General features: G+C 40.1%; 1 protein-coding gene across 1 annotated transcript; it reads right to left on the reverse strand.

Moving 5' to 3' along the window:
* Nucleotides 1-1,639: 1,639 nt before the first annotated feature.
* On the reverse strand, nucleotides 1,640-12,449 carry LOC138602102 (keratin, type I cytoskeletal 18). The gene is made up of 10 exons (XM_069673492.1): nucleotides 12,417-12,449; nucleotides 9,551-9,823; nucleotides 9,340-9,465; nucleotides 8,812-8,894; nucleotides 7,196-7,352; nucleotides 5,892-6,056; nucleotides 5,283-5,408; nucleotides 4,230-4,447; nucleotides 3,048-3,076; nucleotides 1,640-2,286 (listed from the first exon to the last, which is right to left on the reverse strand). Exons 2-10 carry the CDS (start codon nucleotides 9,812-9,814, stop codon nucleotides 2,171-2,173), a joined length of 1,284 nt encoding a protein of 427 aa, XP_069529593.1. The 5' UTR covers nucleotides 9,815-9,823; nucleotides 12,417-12,449; the 3' UTR covers nucleotides 1,640-2,170.
* Between the last annotated feature and the right edge of the window lie 7,712 nt (nucleotides 12,450-20,161).

The raw sequence follows: 20,161 nt of genomic DNA on the forward strand, positions 1-20,161 counted from the left end.
CTGTGTCATATTTTATTTTTTATATAGACCAAATATATTTATATAATAATATTATTTCACTTCTAACCTCAATGACAACAGATGTGTCCATCGTTCTAATGACTGTCAAAGAGGCTTCAAATGTTACAAACAACACTGTAAAGGAAATGTTTTTTCTGTTTTGTTATAAATCATGAAATTATTCTGATATGATGATCATTAGGTTATGTTATGATGTTTTTTTTGCTGAAGAAGATATGTGTGTGAATACAACTTTTGAAAGTAACACACCTCATCCTTTTTAACTGGGAAAATGATACCACTAAACATACCACATTTAGATAAGGAAATGACTTAGATTACTGCAGAATTGCAATATTCAAAATGTTGTAAAAAGTTGAAATTAAAGTAAAAGTTGATGTGAAAATGGCAATACATTCAAAAACGAATAGGCTACTGTGTGCCTTACTACTTCATCAAGTATGAACTAGTATTTAGTGTGTTGGCCTATATGTTTTCTATGCGCTTTAAGTTCAACATCATTTATCTCCTGTCATAGAGCTAAAAACGCCAGTCTTATAATACTTTTCATTACTATTGAAGAAATCAAAAAGTAAACAATAACCTAAATCAATCACAATCCAAATCACAGTCACCACAAAAAGCATCTGTGGGCTAACAACATCCTTCAGCTGTGAGCAAAAACAACTTCAGTCATAACTAGAGTGGAACAATTATGGTAAAGCAAATTCATCAAACTAGGCTATACCAAGGTAACAGCAATAACCAACTCTGCCTACCAGCTATAGCTAACGTTAGTCAGTGGCACCCAGCACATGACAGAAGTAGCTTACTTTCAGCTTAAACAGCAATACCTCACTCTTGCTAGCTAGCAGCTCCCTAGCAGCTATAGCTAACGTTAGCCCAAGGCACACAGCACGATAGAAGTAGCTTATTTCTAGTCTTCCTCATCATCCTCATTATCCTCCATTGTGGGCAACACAATTCTTCACCATGTTAGCAATTAAAATCCTCTGGAGTTAGCAGTCTGTGATTGTCGCCGCCAACATCATCCACTCTGCCTTCTTTCTTATTGATATCTTTAGGTAACACGTTCAATAATCAGCTGATAAGCATGAACGTATTCCAAATCTCCGAACCGACTCGACACTTGTACTAACTTCCAGACTAGAAACTGCTCAAGTAACGTATTATCTTGTCCCACACATTCAATTACACTTGCAGCAATAGAAAGCTGCCTATCAAATTGCATGACAAGCAGCAAAGGTGAACGGTGAACATTGCATCTTTGAACATCATTGAGTAAATTTTGAATATGATGAAACTTATGTTTTTTTAAAGAACAAATTATATTTAGGTTTTTTTAATATATAAAAATATCAGCAAGATCTATCTCCGTATTTATACATTAAAGTTGTGGACCTTGCGGTATATATTACTGCTTAACATCTGCATGTAGCGTTGTCATTGCATACTTATGTTAGCATTTAGCTCAAAGCTCCACAATGTCGACTTTGTATATTGGTAATTGTTCACTTCTGTTTGAAGTCAAAACAAAATGTATTCTGAATCAAAGGCTGTATGAAAACAGGTTTAGGCAGTGCATGGATGAAAGAAACTTTATTTAAACGGAGTAAAAACACAAAAAAGCGAAGACAATACCATTATATTCTTGTAATAGGAGTGAAGAGATGTGATACATTTACTAAAGTAAACTTTTACAAACTAAGAAATAAATACTTGTTTAACTACACAGTATTTTGTTACTAAAACAATATAAAGATGGTTAATCAGCTTCTCACACACAAAACACACCTAGACAAACGCATGTCTCTATTCAAATTAAGTATAAGCACGCATAACTACAGTACAGCAATACTGGACATACTGTATGCTGTGGCATTTACTCCAGGAACAAACACTTGATCAAAGTGTAACTCAAGTCGTGTAAAAGTCAACTGCAAGGAAACATTTCTCTGAAAGCACAAAATATATTCCCAAAATGCCATTTTCAAAATAATGTTGCAAGAATAAATGATGCTTCACAGATCATGTGTAATAATCAGACTCTAATCTTGTCAATATCTCTCTCTCTCACACACTCTCTCTTTTTGTGTCATTTTCAGCAACTTTCTGTATATTTTTTTTAATCTTCACTTCCCCCTCATGTTTATTTCTTGGTCTCCTCGATCTGCTCCACCTCGCTTGATTCGTCCACCACTTTGCCATTGATCATCGTCTGAGTCACCACCTTCACAATCTTCCTGGTGCGAACATCAGGCTCCTCTGCTCAGACAGAGATGAGATGAGATGAGATTAAATGAAATAACATGAAATGAGAATGGATGAGATGCAAGAGAAGAGAAAAGATTATATGCATAGTTGAAGTTTAAGGTGTAGCACACAGAACTTCTGGTACAAACTGTGTCATGTCTTGACAGCTTTGGGGAAAGAACTTTAGTGTAATTCTGGCTAACTTGGTTTGCACAACAGCTTTGACTTTTAAACTTCCCTTTCTCACGAAAGACTTCACTGTCTTTGATTCTGTGTTATTCTTTGGTGTTCTAATGTTGTGTGCAGTTAATCCCTCAGTGTGAGTCAGCCGGATTAAGACACGTTTACAACATGTAATAAATGTTTTCACACCCACTTTTGTTGCTGTAGAAGCCGAGTTATAAGTAGTGTTTGCATTGTTTCTGAGATCGAAGAAACAGGTCATTAGACCCATGCCTCTTTGGTGTGTGTGTTACAATATACATTATGTCTGTTTCTGTCTGCAGTCTCATTACAACAGTGTCTCAAAAATAACATCTAAATCCATATAAGGTTGGGTTATTATGCAACAGGCTACATGAACATTGGCGAGCTATTTGCAAAAGCTTCTCCCCTTCATCATTAGAGCGTTAGCCACACTTACCTCCCTCAGTTTTCCCCTCCCCTTTGTGATTAAATTAATTAAAAATGAATTATTGACCAGTGCTTCCTTCTTTTACTTAAAAAACATAAGAATAATATTAATAATAAAAAAATTGAAGTAGGCTACTCACTTTTTGGTGGTGGGGGAACTTCCTTAGCTCTGAGGAACAGATGTAAACATGTTAGAATTCACTTTTAAAACCAAGACAAATACATTTAAAGTAATAGTAAAGCATTTTAAAGAAATACGCATATTTACTTTTTTTAACCAAGAGTTATATGAGAAGATTGTTGCACCTCTCCTGTCAGTACAGTTAATATGAAGCTGGAGCGAGCAGCTAGCTAGCTTAGATTAGCCTAGCATAAAGACTCAACAAGGGGGAGTAGCTAGCCTGCTTCTGTCCAAAGCAAAAAAAAAAAAACACAAGCACACCAACAACTCTCAAGCTTACTAATTTACTTCTTTTCATTAGTTCGTTCTGTACAAATCCAGTGAAGTGACGTGAAAACAGTGTTCTGTTCTTTTGGATATAGCCAAGCTAGCTCTTTTCTTGTGCTTCAAGTTATTATGCTAGGCGGAGCTAGCATGCTGTTGCCTGTAGCAGACATTGTGAGAATAGTAGCCTATTGATTTTTAGATTAAATTTAATTGCTTGCTACATGACAGCAAGGGTCCTGGGCTGTTTTCAGCAGTAGGTTGATACCTTTCAGCATCTTAAACTGGGTTTTTGTACATCATTAAGTTATGTTTTCTCACGATTATATGCTTTTTTCGTCATCTTGACAATTTTAAAGAGTACACTTTTGCAAAAACGAAACTCAAGTAATTAGTTATTTTGTTCAAGCAGTGATCAACAGAGATGGCTGCAGCCCCAGAGGTCAGCACAGTGCCAGTTGAAGATCAACAATTTTTTTAGCACAAACCCTTTTTGTCCTTTTGTGTACAATGATTTAAATATGAATAGATAGATTTTATGAACCACTTTTTTTGGGTGGGGGGACCAAAAAGCGATGTGCTTCGGAAATGTTTGTTTAAACGCCTTATACTGCACAGGAAACAGTGTGTAACTCAAAGTTTAACCTGCAAGTTGGTCAGTTAACTGTGATGGATTTTTACAATGGATAGTTTAGTTAATAATTCAACGTGGGGGGGGGTTTCTAAATCCTGCATGACCATCTAACTGCTTGTTTTTTACCTAACATACTTCCTTTAGGGATGCTGCTGCATTCCCAGATCATAAAATTCATTTTGTACTAAACCAGATTTTTCTATAAACCATTCCATTTCTACATAAGAGAGGGTAAAAACTCACGTGTCCTCTCCCTCCAGCAGGCGCCTGTAGGTGGCGATCTCCATCTCCAGGTTCTGCTTGATGCGGAGGAGCTGCTCGTAGTCGGTCTTGGTGCGCTGCATGTCCAGCCTGAGCTGGGAGAGGTCGTCCTCCAGCTGGTTCAGGGTGGTCTGCAGACGATCCATCTCGCCGGAGTATTTCTGACCCACCTCGCCCAGGTTTCCTTCCAGCGCTGCTATCTGAGGACGGAAACGGAAAATAAAAGAGATGTGACCTTTCTGATATCACCATTGTGTGGTTGTGAAAGGAAATATCCCAAATTGATTCATAATTCTGTGATTTTCCCATCATCACAGTGTCTGTGCTCACTGTCTGTAACCAGTGTGTAGTAATGTGATGATTCAGGTTGGCTTGGATTAAAAGTCTTGGTTTTTCAACCTCCATACAAACCTCAATGCCTCCTGATTCTGAAATGACTTCCAAAACCATTACGAACAAATACCTGTGAACTGACAAGGGCTCTGCATCCAAAACAAACAGCCGTTTCTCAGACAGGATTACCCATCTCACCACCGAAACTCACCCACATACAATTTTGCAACTCAATACAATATGTTCTTGCATGATTTAGCAGCGTGGGAGAACATGTTTAGTGTCAACACGGGATTAAAAGATAGAAAAACAGAATGGTTCTTCCCAGACACTGATATATTACAGACACTTGGATGTGCACAAATTAAAAAACGGGTCTGAATCTGAACTTATGTTAGGATTGTCTGTGTTGTCATTGGACAAATCCCTTATAAACCTTTATTTCTTTAACTTTTCATGGCTTTGTGAAAAGGTAACCATCTCCTAAGAGCATTCTTGTGTTGTTTGCAGAGCCTTGTGTGCATTACCTTTCATTTGCACGGCTCCAAATACAGAAAAATCATTTGCACACAGCCCTGTCATGCTCTGACAGCTCTCAGTAAATCCTTTTGGCACCACAAGCATAACTTTCCTTCATCCTCCATCGATCAGAGTGTTCATTTTTTACTGCTCCACTCCTCGGGTGCAGCAGCAGCAGCTCACCTGTTTGTGCAGACTCTCCAGCTCCACCTCCAGGTTCTGCAGGAAGCGCTGACGCTCCACCAGCTCGCCCTGAGCTCCTCTCAGAGCCTCGTTGCTCTCCTTCACCTCGTCCTGCACAGTCTCCAGCTGCAGGACACACACAAAATGTTATGCACAGACTGCACTATGAGATGAATTTAAGACTTGTGCAAAGGCTACTAAGCCTGCCATTTCTTCTCTGTATGTCGTATTTATAGTCATTTGACATAAATGTTTGGTACAAGTTTGGACTCCAAAACATATTTGACATAGAAGAGAACTTGTAGATTATTTTCTACTTAACCAAAAGAGTATAAATCTTGATGGATAATTTCATTTTGCATGTAAAAAAGGTGAAAATTAGCAGAACATATTTTTGTTCTTTTCAAAGGTGAGGATTTGCTGCTTCTCTTGAATATCTCAGGACATTTAAACACATCATCTTGGCCTCTTGGAAGTTGTAATGTGTATTTATTATTATTTTATTCTTAGGCAAATCATACAGCAAACATTGTGTCCTATTTCAGCTGATTAAAGGAAGTGATTCCTTCCTGATTAAAGCATGACAAGGACAATGTTGTCTCCTCACACCTTCTTGCGGTACCACTGGTCGGCTTGGTCCTTGTTCTTCTTGACGATCCCCTCATACTGGGAGCGCAGGTTGGAGAGGATGGAGCCCAGCTCGGGGCCGGTGGCAGAGTCCACCTCCACGTTCACCTCGTCTCTGGCGATGCGAGACTTCATCTGCTCCATTTCCTGCAGTGGGCGGAAGTACAATATGGTTTCATTGTGTCTTAAACTTGCGTGTCGGCGTTGTTTGCCGATGTGCTTAACACCTGTGCAGCAGCTTAGTGAATCCTACACCGCAGGGTGGCAGAGAGAATGTGAGGGCATCTTCATTATTTAGATGTTCTCCATCAATAGTTGATGCAGCTTCGCTCATCTTACCCACACAGGTTACACCCCTGCTCTGCATTCATGCACGCTCCCTAGATCTCTTTCACTCTCTCTTCACTGCATGAAATATCACTATCCAATTGTTTTAAGTGATGCCGTATGGTTTTAATGCTTGTGATATATATGCATGCACAATGTTCAAACCACTGTCGGACAGTGAGGTTGAATTATATACTTTAGTTTATGCACATTGTACCTTTGGTTAGGAAGGGAAGCATGAGAGCAAACTGTGACCTAGTTCACATCAAACCCCCAGAGATGCTACTTTTCTGTTTCAGTGTGGGAAAAGTCCGTATTTTCAGAATAAAAGCCTGACATAGATTTTGTAGATGACAGCAGACAAAGAAGCATTTACAGTCGAAATCGATCACGACCTTACTCTCACAGCAGACAGAACAAAAACCCTTAAATAGGCTAATAAGACAAATAAGTATGTATAAGCATGTATCCAATGAATTACAGCTATAAATTGTTCTTCACGCCTTGTTTTAGCTGTACGAGAACAATCCTGCTTTATTGGGAGAGCGTAAGTTTATCTTAGTTCCTCATCCCCTCAGAGGAAAGTAGTCCGGGCGCCTCGGATCAGCTGATTGGACAGACAGAGCCGGTTTGGGAAACCAGATCCACCTGCTCCTTTTGTCCGCAGTAACCATAAGACCCCCCGTCTCCCTCTCCTACCCCCTCCCTACATGTTCTTTGCTCTCCCCTCAGGCTGTTAACAGCGCCTCTTAAGTCCAGCAAATTAGGTCAGGCGATATCAAACAGCTTGTTGTTCGCGAGGACAGGTTGGAGAACGAGAGAGAGGGCCAAAAGGAAAAGGAGAGCAGGGAAATGTAGACTAATAGGGGAGGCCGAGGAGATGTGATAAAAGAGTGTTTAAAACCTGCATAAGAGGGGAAAAATGAAAGGAGGCAGATTAAGTTAAAGGACAGAAATACCTCATCGTGGTTTTTCTTCAGGAAGTAAAGTTCTTCTTTCAGGCTGTCCAGGTCTCCTCTCAGAGAGGCGATTATCTGCTCGTGGTCGGTTTTGGCCTTTTTCAGAGCAACACAGTCTCTCTCCACAGACTGACACATCACCATCTCAGTCTCCCACCTGGAAACGTCCAAACACTTTATGAGCATTTATCTCCTTTTTAACAGCAATATAAAGTGACTTATACAGTTACACAAACATTTAACATTTTAAATGTGTCTGCAGAAAAGAAGTTAACATTTATATATAAAGGGAAAAACATCATTTGTATCAATCTACCGTAGGTCTGTCCTGCTTTTTGAATGATGGGCAAAATACTCAAGAATCTCTATGGACTCTGGCAGAGGAATAAAACAACAGCAAAAAGAAGGAAATGAATTGTTCAGCTGTGGAAAACTTGAAAACAATATGTAATATTTTTCTCACAATAACCAGAATATGTAGTAAATATCTCAACAACTAGGACTTACAGTTACACTTAAAGGGGACATATTTTATGCAATCAATACTCTATTACTCTAATCACTTGGATGAAGCTTGTTTCATTTTAAAAATTGTATACTATTGTATTTTTCGGAGCCTCTCCTTCCTCCTGAAACCAACAAGCCGTTTTGTCATTCAAAGGATAGACCTTAGCCACGACTGACTGACTGAATTTGGAGTAACCGCGTAGCCCCTCCCCCACATGTGCGATCCCACTTGGGGGAGCGGCTGCACTGCACTGTCACTCCAAAGTTGTATAAAACATGGCTGCTCTAGGATCGGTTATTCAGCCTTATATATACGAGCCAGAATCACCAGGAGGTATCAGAATGGTAAGATGAAATCTTGACAACGACTTGACTTCAAGCTAGTGCAAGAAGGCAGCCTGAGGCGAATGACGGTGGATGACGATTGGTCGATTTCAGCGAAAGCAAGGTTCTACGTAGAAACCTGCAGCTGTTTTGAACGCCCAATTTCAGAATCGACATTTTTAATAATGTAACTGCAGTTTTCACTTTTTCACTGTGAACAGTAAACACCCAAAAATGTGAAACCCATGCAAAGTATGAGAACATCCATTTAAAAGATATGGACCCTTTAAATGAGACATACATTTAACACTCGCTGTAGGAGTCATACAGTTGGGCAAACTGGCCTCCACTGCATGACGCTTATGTAGTAAAACCTTAAAGAGTAACTTCATAACTCCACCCACTGCACCCGGTGGGTGTGTCCGGCAGCTCAGTGACATCCCCTCCCCCAGTGTTGCCATCTTAGCGATTTTCTTGCTAGATTAAGACCCTCTTGGCGACTTTATTTCTAAAAAGCAACTAGCAACAAATTTAGCGTCTTTTTCAGACCAGTGAAGTATATTACATTGTAATTCATTCCCACGTATGCGGCTCAGAGTAATCGTAGTGCCAGCAGCTCCAAGTTGCTGTCTCTCCTCTTGACCCGTGCGCAGCAGCATTGCGCAGGCAGTCAGGTGTGCAGTTACTCTTTAATCAAACACTAGATTTAGACTAGATTCTAAGATTTCAATCCATGGGGCTGTATAAGTTAGAAAATAAACATACTATAATTATGAATCACTCACTTGATTCTGAAGTCATCAGCAGCCAGTTTTGCATTATCGATCTCCAACATGAGACGAGCATTTTCCAGGGTCCTCTTCCTCACCTGACAAATGTTAACAATGTTATAATAGACATTAAAACCTTCTGATAAAGTCTGTCTCTAAACTAAGTCTGCTAAATTAATACGTTGTTCTACATTTGATTTATTATGTACAACAGTCATACTGTATTTATTTAATAACAGTATTTATACTGAACAGTGTAGTTACCTGGAGGATACATCAAACAAGGTAACACATTCCATCTTCATTAAACTGTAACTATTTCTTTAAAACAATCATTAACTCCACTCCTGCTCTATTTGGTGCAAGTTAACACAAAGATCAAGTGTTGGTGCCTCTGACTGCCATAATGCACAAGTGGACATTTGCATCAACACTTTGTTTATGTAAAATAACCGAAGTCATCATATCCTTGAGCTCTGGTGATTAACAGATACAACACTATTTGAGTGGAGCTGTCTTTGTTAAGGTGCTTTTTGCGTTTACCTCTTGCTCCACAGCGTGAGCTTGTGCCATCATGGAGTCGAGGTCGTGACCTTTGGGAATGCGGTCGAGCATCAGCTGCTTGATCTTCATCTCCAAGTCGGCGTTGGAGCGCTCCAGAGAACGCACCTGGAGGAGGAAGCGAAAAAAGAGACACAGTTTTAATATCAAAGTGATTCAGCTTGCGACTAATCCTCTCATTTCCTGCTCTGACCTTGTCCAGGTAGTTTGCCAGGCGGGTGTTGAGACTCTGCATGGCTTCCTTGTCATTGGCGCTGTTCCCGTGAAGTCCGTTGAGCTGCAGGCTGACCGGTCCGTTCAGATCCTGGCTGATGGAGGCCGAGCGGCTCAGCGGGCTGGCTGCGGCAAACGAGACGGAAGCCCGGGAGCGAGCGCGGCCCGTGTCCATCAGAGAGCGACTGGAGAAGGAGGGCTGACGGCTCATGGAGAAGCTCCTCACCGACATGCTGGAGGCCATGATGGGAAGCTGCGAAGAAGAATCAACTGTTACATCTATCACAGCTCTTAACAGGGGATGGATGTTTGAATTACACAAGGAAAATACATAACCTCTTTTAAAACCAGACTATTGCAGCCATCTAAAGCTAATGTAACATGAGATCTGTCTGTAGAAAAGCTCTTCTGCGGCTCTGACGCAAATGTGTTTTGTTCTAAGCATTTGGCCAGACTTAAACATAAGTGCCTTAAATTCAAGACCACTAAGCGCCTACTGAAAATGACAAAAGGCGCCTCTAAATGAGTGTACATATAGATCGCTACAAAGGCAAAGAGATGACAGATTTTAAGGTCAGAGCCACTTCAGTCTGTCAACTTCAACTTAAACTCTGTAGATTCAAGATGTAAATGAGTTCAGCTCGACTCAGGGTCGAAGAAGGGCCTCTCAAAAGGACTGAGGAGACTCTCCTAAAGTCTATTAGCATGATAATAAGATGCATTATATATTCAAGAACAAACTAATAGATGTGGCATTACTGAGGGCTCAATGATCCATTGCACATGGCATGATATATGTGAAACTCTGGCTACAATTGTAAATACTCCAACGGCACCAGATCCTACGATCAGTCGCTTGAAACATGACAAGTTGAATAAAAGTTCTAGAAATTTCATCGACATCGCTCTCGCTGTTTCAAGAAAATGGATTGCTCTCCATATATCAGAGATATCTAGGTGTATGCCATTAGAGAAAAATCACATACAGTATGTGCTGAAAAAACAGATTCGAGGTATTTTTAAGGATCTGGCAGCTGTTTATTGAATACATGGAAACATTCAGCAACTGTGGACATGCTGTAACCTTTGAACTGGTTCTGCTACAGGCTCATACTAACGTGTCGTGAAATCTATGTCACGACTTATTTGTTGGTCTCCTCCTTATTCATATATACTGTGTGTACACCTGTGTGTGTGTGTATGTATATGGATATGTGTAACCTATTTCTCTTTTTGCATTACTTTCTGTTTGTTTTATTATTATTGCATCATTTAATTCTTTTAAGAGGGAATAAGTCATACTGTTTTTCCATATTGAAAAAAAAAATAAAGAAGAAACTAAAAAGAGACGGATAACAATAGAAAAAAACTGCAGCCTCTGCGGGCTGGTCTGGGGCCGCCTGGAGACTTGCCTGTACCCAGGGGCGGATCCAGACTTTTTTGACTGGGGTGGCCCAACTAGGGCACTGACTTATGCAGGGGTGGCATGAAGTATGTGTCCACACACACGCAAATGAATAGTATTTAATTAACCCTTCCTAAGCTTAATTCTTTAAGGACTCGAACAGAGGATGTGTGGTCAGAGTGACAATTTAAAGCACTAAAGGAAGCGTGCTACATTGAAATACAAAGAAAGCTACCTGTTGCAACGCAGCCCAGATTGTTGATTTTAACACAGCTTGATCGTTGCTTGTGTTGTATAAACTTTCAGCTGAAGTCGCTTTGGACAAAGGGTCTGCTAAATGAAATTGTAACATTGTAATTGTAACATTGTAACAAGTCCCGCCTCTGACAAGGCAAATAGCCAATCATAGTTTCGGATTTTGGGGTGGCACTTGGGGTGGCCAATCAGAATTCAAGGATGGATCCGCCCCTGCCTGCACTGACCCGATAGTGTCACACCCGCCACACCCCCCGCCTCACCTTCCCACCCTCCCCGCCCGCCCCCTTTTTTTTACTCTTCTTTCTCTTTTCTTTTCTTTAACCTATTTATATATTCACTCTCTTAAGCTGTATCTCTTTAGTCTTTGTCTTTGCTGTAGTTGTAGCTTTGGTCTTTGTTCATCATCTCCCTGCATTACTCTGTCACTCTTTATTTATCCTTCCCTGACAGCACTTTCTTTGACAAAAAAAAAAAACTAAGGAGAGGAAAAGAGGTTGCAAAAATAACAGCCTTCCTTTAGACTACTTATAATGTGGATAAATCATGAATCGTTGGCCGGTCTAGAGGGTTCAATGTTAAAAAGATATTTTTCAGTGATATTTAAACCCCATTATTTTCCTTCCCACTGTTATGACCTCATTTCATATTAACAGTCTATCTTTGTCCTTGTGTCTCTGTGCGTCAGGTTGTCGCGCATGCCTGCTTTTGTGTGTTAGCAGCAAAGCGAAGCTCTCTGTCTCTCTGTCACCCGATCCTCGCAACACCGTTCCCACAACACTACAAAGCACCCAGCGGGGGACAGACAGCTCCTTGTTCAGATGAAAGATAGAGCTTTGGGAAAATGATCGGGGAAAATATTCCGGGTGAATTCCAGCAACACAAGGAGACACTTTGTTCAGCAGGAAGTGGACTTTCATCATCTCAGGTTTTTTTTAAGGTTATCTTGTCATGAGCTGACAAATAGTTGTGATGACAACTTTGAATGAAAGTGAAAAGGAAACAGGATAAATTTACTCTCAACGATACTTTTGATTTAGATCAGCACTTCACTTACTTTCTTAATCTCAACTATAAAAAATTTAAAAACAGAACAAAGCAGAATTTTTGGAAATTATTTAAGTTTTTTTAAACCAAACTGCAAAAAAAATAAAATAATTTCCTTTAAAAAGAATATCTAACTCACCTGTTTTTGTCTTCAGGTAGATGCACAGTGGAGTCCAGAGGAATACAGGAGGCTCTGTGCTGCTGATGCTACAGGTGAGCTTATATACAGGTATGCAGGAAGTGGGAGGAGCCAGCCCTGACCAGGTGGTGTGTTTACTACACCTGTGGCTCTTTAGAAAGAAAGGTGTCCAGTGTTGTAATTAAACTGTAATAACTGTTATTTACAAAGATGCCTCATGCTTTCTTTCTTTATTTAAAGAATGCACATAGTCGTCTGTTCTGCAAAGATCAGCTTTGATGTAAAAACATTTTTTCTTGGTCAGCATGTCTTTCCGGTTTGCTGACCTCTGTAGAGCTTTCTCTGAACATATAATTTCCTTCTTTCCTTTGTTGTAAAAAATACTTTCCCTCCAGTGGCTCTACCCGCTGAGGTAAGCCGGCGCCTCACAGGCTCGTCTCCCGCCCTCGGCTCTTCACTGCATGTCATCCCCCACTCTCTTCTCCCCATATTTCCTGTATCTCTTCAGCTGTCCTATCTTATAAAGGCCCAAAATAAAATCATTTTTAAACTTCTAAAAAAGTCATTTTTGTCCGATATGGTTTCCCTCCTAAAAAAAAGTTCAATAAATAAAATTAATCAAAAAATTCTGTCTGTAAACACACAAACCTTCATTTCAAAACCACTGGACACAAGGTGTCCCCAACTTAACTTAAAAGACCATTCTTTGTGTCTGTGACTCTTTCGTAACTAATTGCAATGTCACAAAATCCTATAGCGTATGCATATGTTTGAAACTTTTAAGTGTCAAACTACACATACATTCTGGGGCGTTGGTTTAGCTCAGTTGGTAGAGCAGGCACCTCATATACAGGGACCACAGTCCCTGACGCAGCAGCTGCAGGCTCGACTCCCTTGCTTGGCCCTTTGCTGCATGTCATCCCCTACTCTTCTCCCAATATTTCCTACTCTTCAGCTATCCTATCAATGAAGGCAAAAATGACCAAAAAACACTCTAAAAACAAAAACTACACATACATTCTGCAAAACACGGCCCAAACATCCAAACAACAAATAACTCCAAAGGGAGGGAGTTTGTGTGTTTAACCTTGTAAACATCTCCATGTGGTGTTTTTCATGCCCTACAAGACATATCAGGGACAACATCAGTAGTCATCTCCATGGCTGGGCCTGTCTGCGTTAAACTGCAGCGTACCAAGGACAGGCTGAACAACACGTTTTCAGATCGGCAGGTTTGAGACGTCACAAACCTAAGGAGCCAATCACCTTAACGACGTAGATTGGGTAATTTTTAATGAGGGAGAAGGAGGATTATTACAAAGTAATTTAACGTATGTTGCAGAAAAAACAAATCAGACACAATTTATTATTTCATGTCTTAAAGCATGAGTGGAGCTGGTGTTTAAGTCCAATATTCTCTCTAATTTTTGCTCTGTTTTTGGTCTCCACCTCCTACAAAATGCTCCACTATGTTCACCAACATCCCTAACTGTGTCTGTTTGTCATTTGGTTTAGTGCAGGTAGCAAAAAGTCGAGTTTTTTTTACAGCTTTTACTGACAGACGCCAGAGTTGAGTGATCCATGACCTTAAACTGGTGGGCCTTAAAGTCAAAACATTAGCTTAAATATGCTAAAATGCTCAGTATAGCTCAGGAGAACTGCAGAGTGCAGACCAGTTTTGCACTCCACATACTTTACCATTTATAAACTAAAGATATAGATGAGTGCAGCTTTAGATGCTCAAAAAATGACCACACTGAGTCAGAGATGCCTCAGCTTCAATCTTGCAGCGTCACTGATCACCTGCAGCCAGCCCTCTCGTGTATCTGTGATATTAAATATCTCATTATCATTACCATCCCTTCACTGCCTGTATCTGTGCGGGTGGAGCTCTCTCTCTCCTGTCCTACACACAGTCATCCCGCTGTAACCGGACCCTCCTTCTACCTGTCAGTGATGAAATATTTAACATGTCGGAGACAGAAAACCTGCTCTGAAACAAACATGGAGTGGGATGTAAAGGCTCTGTTCAAACAGGTCAGGATGGACAGAATATCACGACGGACTTTACTTACTCATAACACTTAACATGTAGTCACAAAATGTATTACAGCTTAAATTGTGTCTTCCAGATTGTTGTTAATAAAGTTGTGATTCTAAAGATGCTGTAGCTAAGTGGGGGAAAGTTAAGACTGACCGAATGTTTACCGCCATTTATTGACTCAACACACACTGACAGATGTGTGCGAGTGTGTGTGTACATTACACATTAAAGGTCTGTAACTTACAGAGGCCTCTGTGGTCAATATTTACTTCCATTTATTGACTATTCATACACACACTTCACACACACTCCTGTGCTTATAGTACAGCACACATGATACTGTAGTGTTTGGTGTGTAACAATAGCTCCAGTGAAGTTTGTCCATGCGATGTCTTATAGAAACATAGAGCGGCGTCTGATATACATAATCTGTGGCTGCTGAAGCATGTCATTATTATCATATTCAAATCCAGGAGAGAGAGAATTCAAGTGAGATTTGCAAATGTCTCTATTTGCATGCACGTCCTGCAGGTTGTACTTGAGAATAAGGTGAATAGCTATGTCTTTATTATATTACATTATGTGGTGTCCAGATCTCTGATAACCTCAAAATCATTGCAGTTTTCTCAATAATTAGTCTTTAGTTTACTATGTTGCATTTCAGAGTGACAGCCGAGTGATCATGCAATGGTCGCAGTTAAGAAAAAAAAAAATGTTATCACTGTTGTGGCGCCCTAATAAAGTCTTATCTAATAAAGAGCTAATATATGGAGGACATGCGGTAAATCTGTTTCATCTTATATAAATATGAATGTATTTGTGGAGCACTTCCCAAAGCCATTTGACAAACAAACAAAACAAACAAAAAAAAAGGAAAGAGAGAAAAAATAAAACCAACAATGTTCTAAATATAGAAGATTATAACAGGTTGTGAATAAAAGAATACGCAGTTTCAGCAGGCTTGACTCCCGCCCTTGACCCTTTGCTACATGTCAGCCACTACTCTCTTCTCCCGTTATTTCCTGTCTCTCGTCAGCTGTCCTATGAATAAAGGCAAAAATGATACACATTTTGGAGAAAACAGAATAATGACATACTGTATAAACAGCTTATAAAGTGTATATGTATAACATCATATCACATTACTCTCTCTCCAAAGGTAGAGGGATTTGTTCTTGATCACCCGGTGAGCTTAAGTCCAATATTCTCTCTCCTTTTTGCTATGTTTTGGGTCTCCACCACGTCCAAAATGCTCCGCTACGTTCACCATCTTCTTTAACCGTGTCTGTTCGGTATTTGGTTTAGTGCAGGTAGCTAAAAGTCGTTTTTACAGCTTTTACTGACAGAGGCCAGGGTTGAGTGATCCATGACCTTAAGAGGGTGGGCTTCAAAGTCAGAACATTAGCTAAAAATGTTAAAATGCTCAGTATGTCCGAGGAGGACTGCACACATACTTTACCACTGTTAAACTAAAGATATAGATGAGTGCAGCTTTTCGTCTGACACCCCCCAGCGGTTTCAGGCATTAAAAATAACTATATAGAAATAATCAGTCTTGTCGCTGATGGTCTGGTTTGCTTTTGTAGCTCGTAGCTTGCAGAGTAATCAGAATTAATTTCAGTCTGTTTCATAACCAGTAAAAAAAACTCCTCACAGGAGCTTTAACATACCTTTATTTACATGAAAATCTTCAAGATTATATCTTTAAAGTGGGTTACATGATGACCTAAAATGATTAAAAATAAACAAAGAACAATAACAAAAACAGTTTATATTTGATGATTGAAAATTCAGCCTTTAGTCAGAAGTTAAAATGTTGCTATAGAGCCTGATGAAATTCACATTAGGTCTCACATTATACACCAGTGTTGTCCTGTGTTACAGCTGTAATCTAGCTCTACTGTGTGGTCAAAGTTGGTTAATACAAGTGAAGTGCACAGAAGGCAGGTACAAGTACTCACCAAAAGAGGGCAGCAAAGAGCTGCACTACTCTAACTCTTGCAGTAGTCTCAATGGAGCGCTTAATGCTTGGTATATTAAAATGTCATTTTAAATGAGTTTAGGTTATAGTAAGAATCCTAATATAAAGCAATGTAAAATATAAAGCTCCGCATATATTATAATGACATTTAACTTTTAATCTACAGTGTGACTGTGTAAAATATACAATATATTATTTGTCTGCTTATTTCAGCTCTCCATCGAAGTATTTTTACACAGGAAAAAATTGCTCAACCCCAACACTCCATGTGTCTTAATGGCTGCTGAATGTCACCAACAGTACTGTGCATTTTCTTGTGCATTATTCTTACACATTTTTGTTATATCCATATATAATACCTGATGTATATTGAAATCTTTCTCCAGCAGACTTAAAGATAAAGTTCGGCAGATTTTAACACTTAATTAAGAGTTTATTAGAGCTTAATCCAGACACAGGTTGCTTCTTAATAAGGGGTTAATAAAGAGACATGACATAACAACAAACAAGTCCTACAGGCACTTTGTATCAATCCTGATCAAGCTGAACCCTAATCAACCTCTCCTCTTACTTTCACTTTCTCGCTCTCTCTCGCCTTTCGCCAAAGTGGATCAGAGTTTGCTTGTTAAAAAAATAAACAGGTGATTAGACTGGCAGGATGTCAGGATACTACTCATGACCCCACTTGACCCCTCGTGACCCCTGTCACAAGTGATCATGTGACCACAGCCGGCAAACTGCACACACCAGCACAGAAGAGGGCTAACAGCGTGGTCAGGTCTTTTTTATAACATCACAATAATTAAATCACAAAGACAGAGCATGTAAGGCTTCTTTGGATGATGTAAAAACTAAATACATTTCAGATTTTCATTTTTTAAATAAGCTTTGACTCTTTGAAGGAAGTCACTACAAAACATAAAACTTTGAAGAGGAGATGCACATATAAAAACCTCCTCTAGAAACCGGTATAAAAAACGGAAACTTCAGCATCAAGCTGAGCGACATCCTCGCAGCTCTGGCCTTGAACATGACTGACGCCTCTCAATGATCATCTTGCTCCTGAAGTGATTGCATCCTGTTACAATTCTGCTGCTGGAAGGACTCACTTGGATTCATGTAGGCTGACTGACGCGCAGACAAACAAACACAGACACACACAGAGGCTGAAAGACGGACAGACAGTTGGACGGATTTAGGTTGAAAACAGGTGGACATCTTCACTGTGAGCCTGCAAAGCTCCACTGAGAAAAAATGGTCAAGAAGGCCTCTTCTTCAATATGGCCCTGTTCTCATGGTATTTTAAAATGTTTATCTAGCTTAAGATGAACAATTTTCTCATCAAAGCAACTTAATCTTTCAGTTTCTAAATGATGAATCAAAATCATTACAAACTTTGGCCGTTTGTCAGGACAGTTTGGAGTAAGAATACTTACAACCTGGGGCGGGCCAGTGGTAGAGTCGGCCCAATCAAAGTTGGCAGTTCGATCCCTGACTGTTACAGTCTACATGTCGTGTCAAGTGCCCTCGGGCAAGACACTGAACCCCAAATTGCTCTGGTGTATGAATGTAGTTAGTTCTTGATTGGAGGTTGGCACTTAGCATAGCAGCCTTTGCCATTAATGTGTGTGAAAGGGTGAATGTGACACGTAATGCAAAGGGCATTGAGGTCAGAAGACAAGAAAAGCACCATATAAGTGCAGTAAATTAAATAGTCCATTTGGATTAAACTGTAGATTTAATATCATATGAAGTTGCTAGCATCTCCACAGAGACAATTATGACATCCTTAGCTGTGTTAATAAAGCATCAATTCCCTTATTGTGGTAATAAAATGTAGTCACCCTCTGGGAACACGGTTTTATTTAGACCACACAGACCATCTGATCTAAAATTGATTGATTGATAACAAATTAAAAGGAGCAATTCTCCCCTGGAAAAAACACTGTCAGTCAAAGCTGGTGTTCTCTGTAATCGATAGAAGCAATAATATTTGAAATTGGCGCCATAGCTGTGGAGAAAGTTGTACAAACAGATCGTGGTTTCGCCCATTCTACATTCCTACAACGCCTAGCATGCATTGCGCCCCTCCCTCTGAAAGGAACAGCCCAGCGAGAGACGCTGGAGTGAAATACTACTGTTTTCGCTGCAGGCAATGACTCAAAGCGGTACAGACCGGTGGATCGTCTAACAAATCATTTCAAACCTGATGATTTTGAACGAGACATGACATTGGAGACGGGCGTCCTAGATTGAGGAAGTGTAGTTTAGCAAGCTCCCTGGCCTCCGCCAGATGATGCGTTTTATGTAGTCTGGCGCAGGTTTTCCAGGGCCCATTGGAGAAGCGGATAGCGTCCTCCAAAGGCCATAATGGGAGGTAGTAACAATGACTTAAAAGGGTCTACAAATGTAGCCTCGATCTTACTTTCAGAATCATTCCGAACATTAAACCTGTACTTTTACTTGACAGACATCTTAACACAGGTGTGGATAATAAAAGTAACGATGTCCGAATTCCAATGAGTTTTATTTCCTTGTATTGAACATGCTGATTCACTGTCATACTGTATGACATCACACATCGTTACCATCATTAGTAACACCTGTTAGGCTGTGGGAAAGGCCCTTGTGAAGGTGTTAACTGCTTACTTGCATACTTATTTAACAGAGTTTCTGTTCTTTGGTACTTTTCTCTATTTATTATTAGTTAAATGACAAGATAGCCTTATTCTACTTCACTGTAATAGAGGTGTGCATGTTATTATTTACATTTTATTTTGAAAATCTGAACTTACTTTCTGCAAATGAAAGAAGTATGAGCCTTTAAATGCTGCATGCTCGATACAAGGGAGGTGTTTGTTGAAATTTGATCCACCCTTGAGGTCTGTCTGACTTCATTTTGCATGTATTTAATTTGACTGTGCATCTGTTGTACCGCATACAATAACCTTAAAAAAATAAAGTTATCACAGCTATCGCAACACCTTTAAAAGTTATCTTAGACTGCCACAAGTTGCACATGCAAACAAGCTGTGGTCTCAACCGCAGGCTGTTTTTTGGGGGGCTGTTTCAGGTCATTTTTTTCTCCAACCTCTGCTTCGTTTCTCACAGTTCCCCATCTAAAGTTGAAATCTAAGGTAACGAATGGAAGTAGATTTGTTATTCCTCCAATTTAAGGAACTCAAAGCACCGCTCCACTCCAGACCCTGATTGGTGCAATTTGGGCCCCGAGTCGCTGTTTGATGGGCGGACTTCAGTGCACCAGCCTCTCTGTGATAAGAAGATACCAATCTGCTGCAGGATAATTACACAGATAACAACATATGTGAGCAACTCTGGAGGTCAGCACCTGCCCTCACTCTTTCTTTTGCTCTAACTATCTGTTTTTTTCCCCTCCCGCCTGGGTGCAGGTTGTTTTTGTGTGACGGAAACACGTCAGACCGCTCAGTGTGTGCGTGGAGATTATTATCAGCAGGGTTGGTAATATTTAAGATATAGATCTATATGCAGAGCTAGTGAGTGTATGAGAAGTTGAAAGAGAGAGCAGAAGTCTGTGCATGTGCGTGTGTGTGTGCGTGTGTGTGTGTTTTAACACTTCATAAAGAGGAAAACTTAGAGGAACACACTTGTATCCTGTTCACAGTGCAGGGAAGTAGCAGAAGACGGAGGGAGGGCAGCGCTCTTGGGAGCTGCTTAGTGGAGCAACTGCAGTCCTGTTGA

Source organism: Semicossyphus pulcher, unplaced genomic scaffold (assembly GCF_022749685.1).
Source record: "Semicossyphus pulcher isolate SPU_LCO1_2020_fin unplaced genomic scaffold, fSemPul1.0.p SCAF_22, whole genome shotgun sequence".
NCBI classification, from domain to species: domain Eukaryota; kingdom Metazoa; phylum Chordata; class Actinopteri; order Labriformes; family Labridae; genus Semicossyphus; species Semicossyphus pulcher.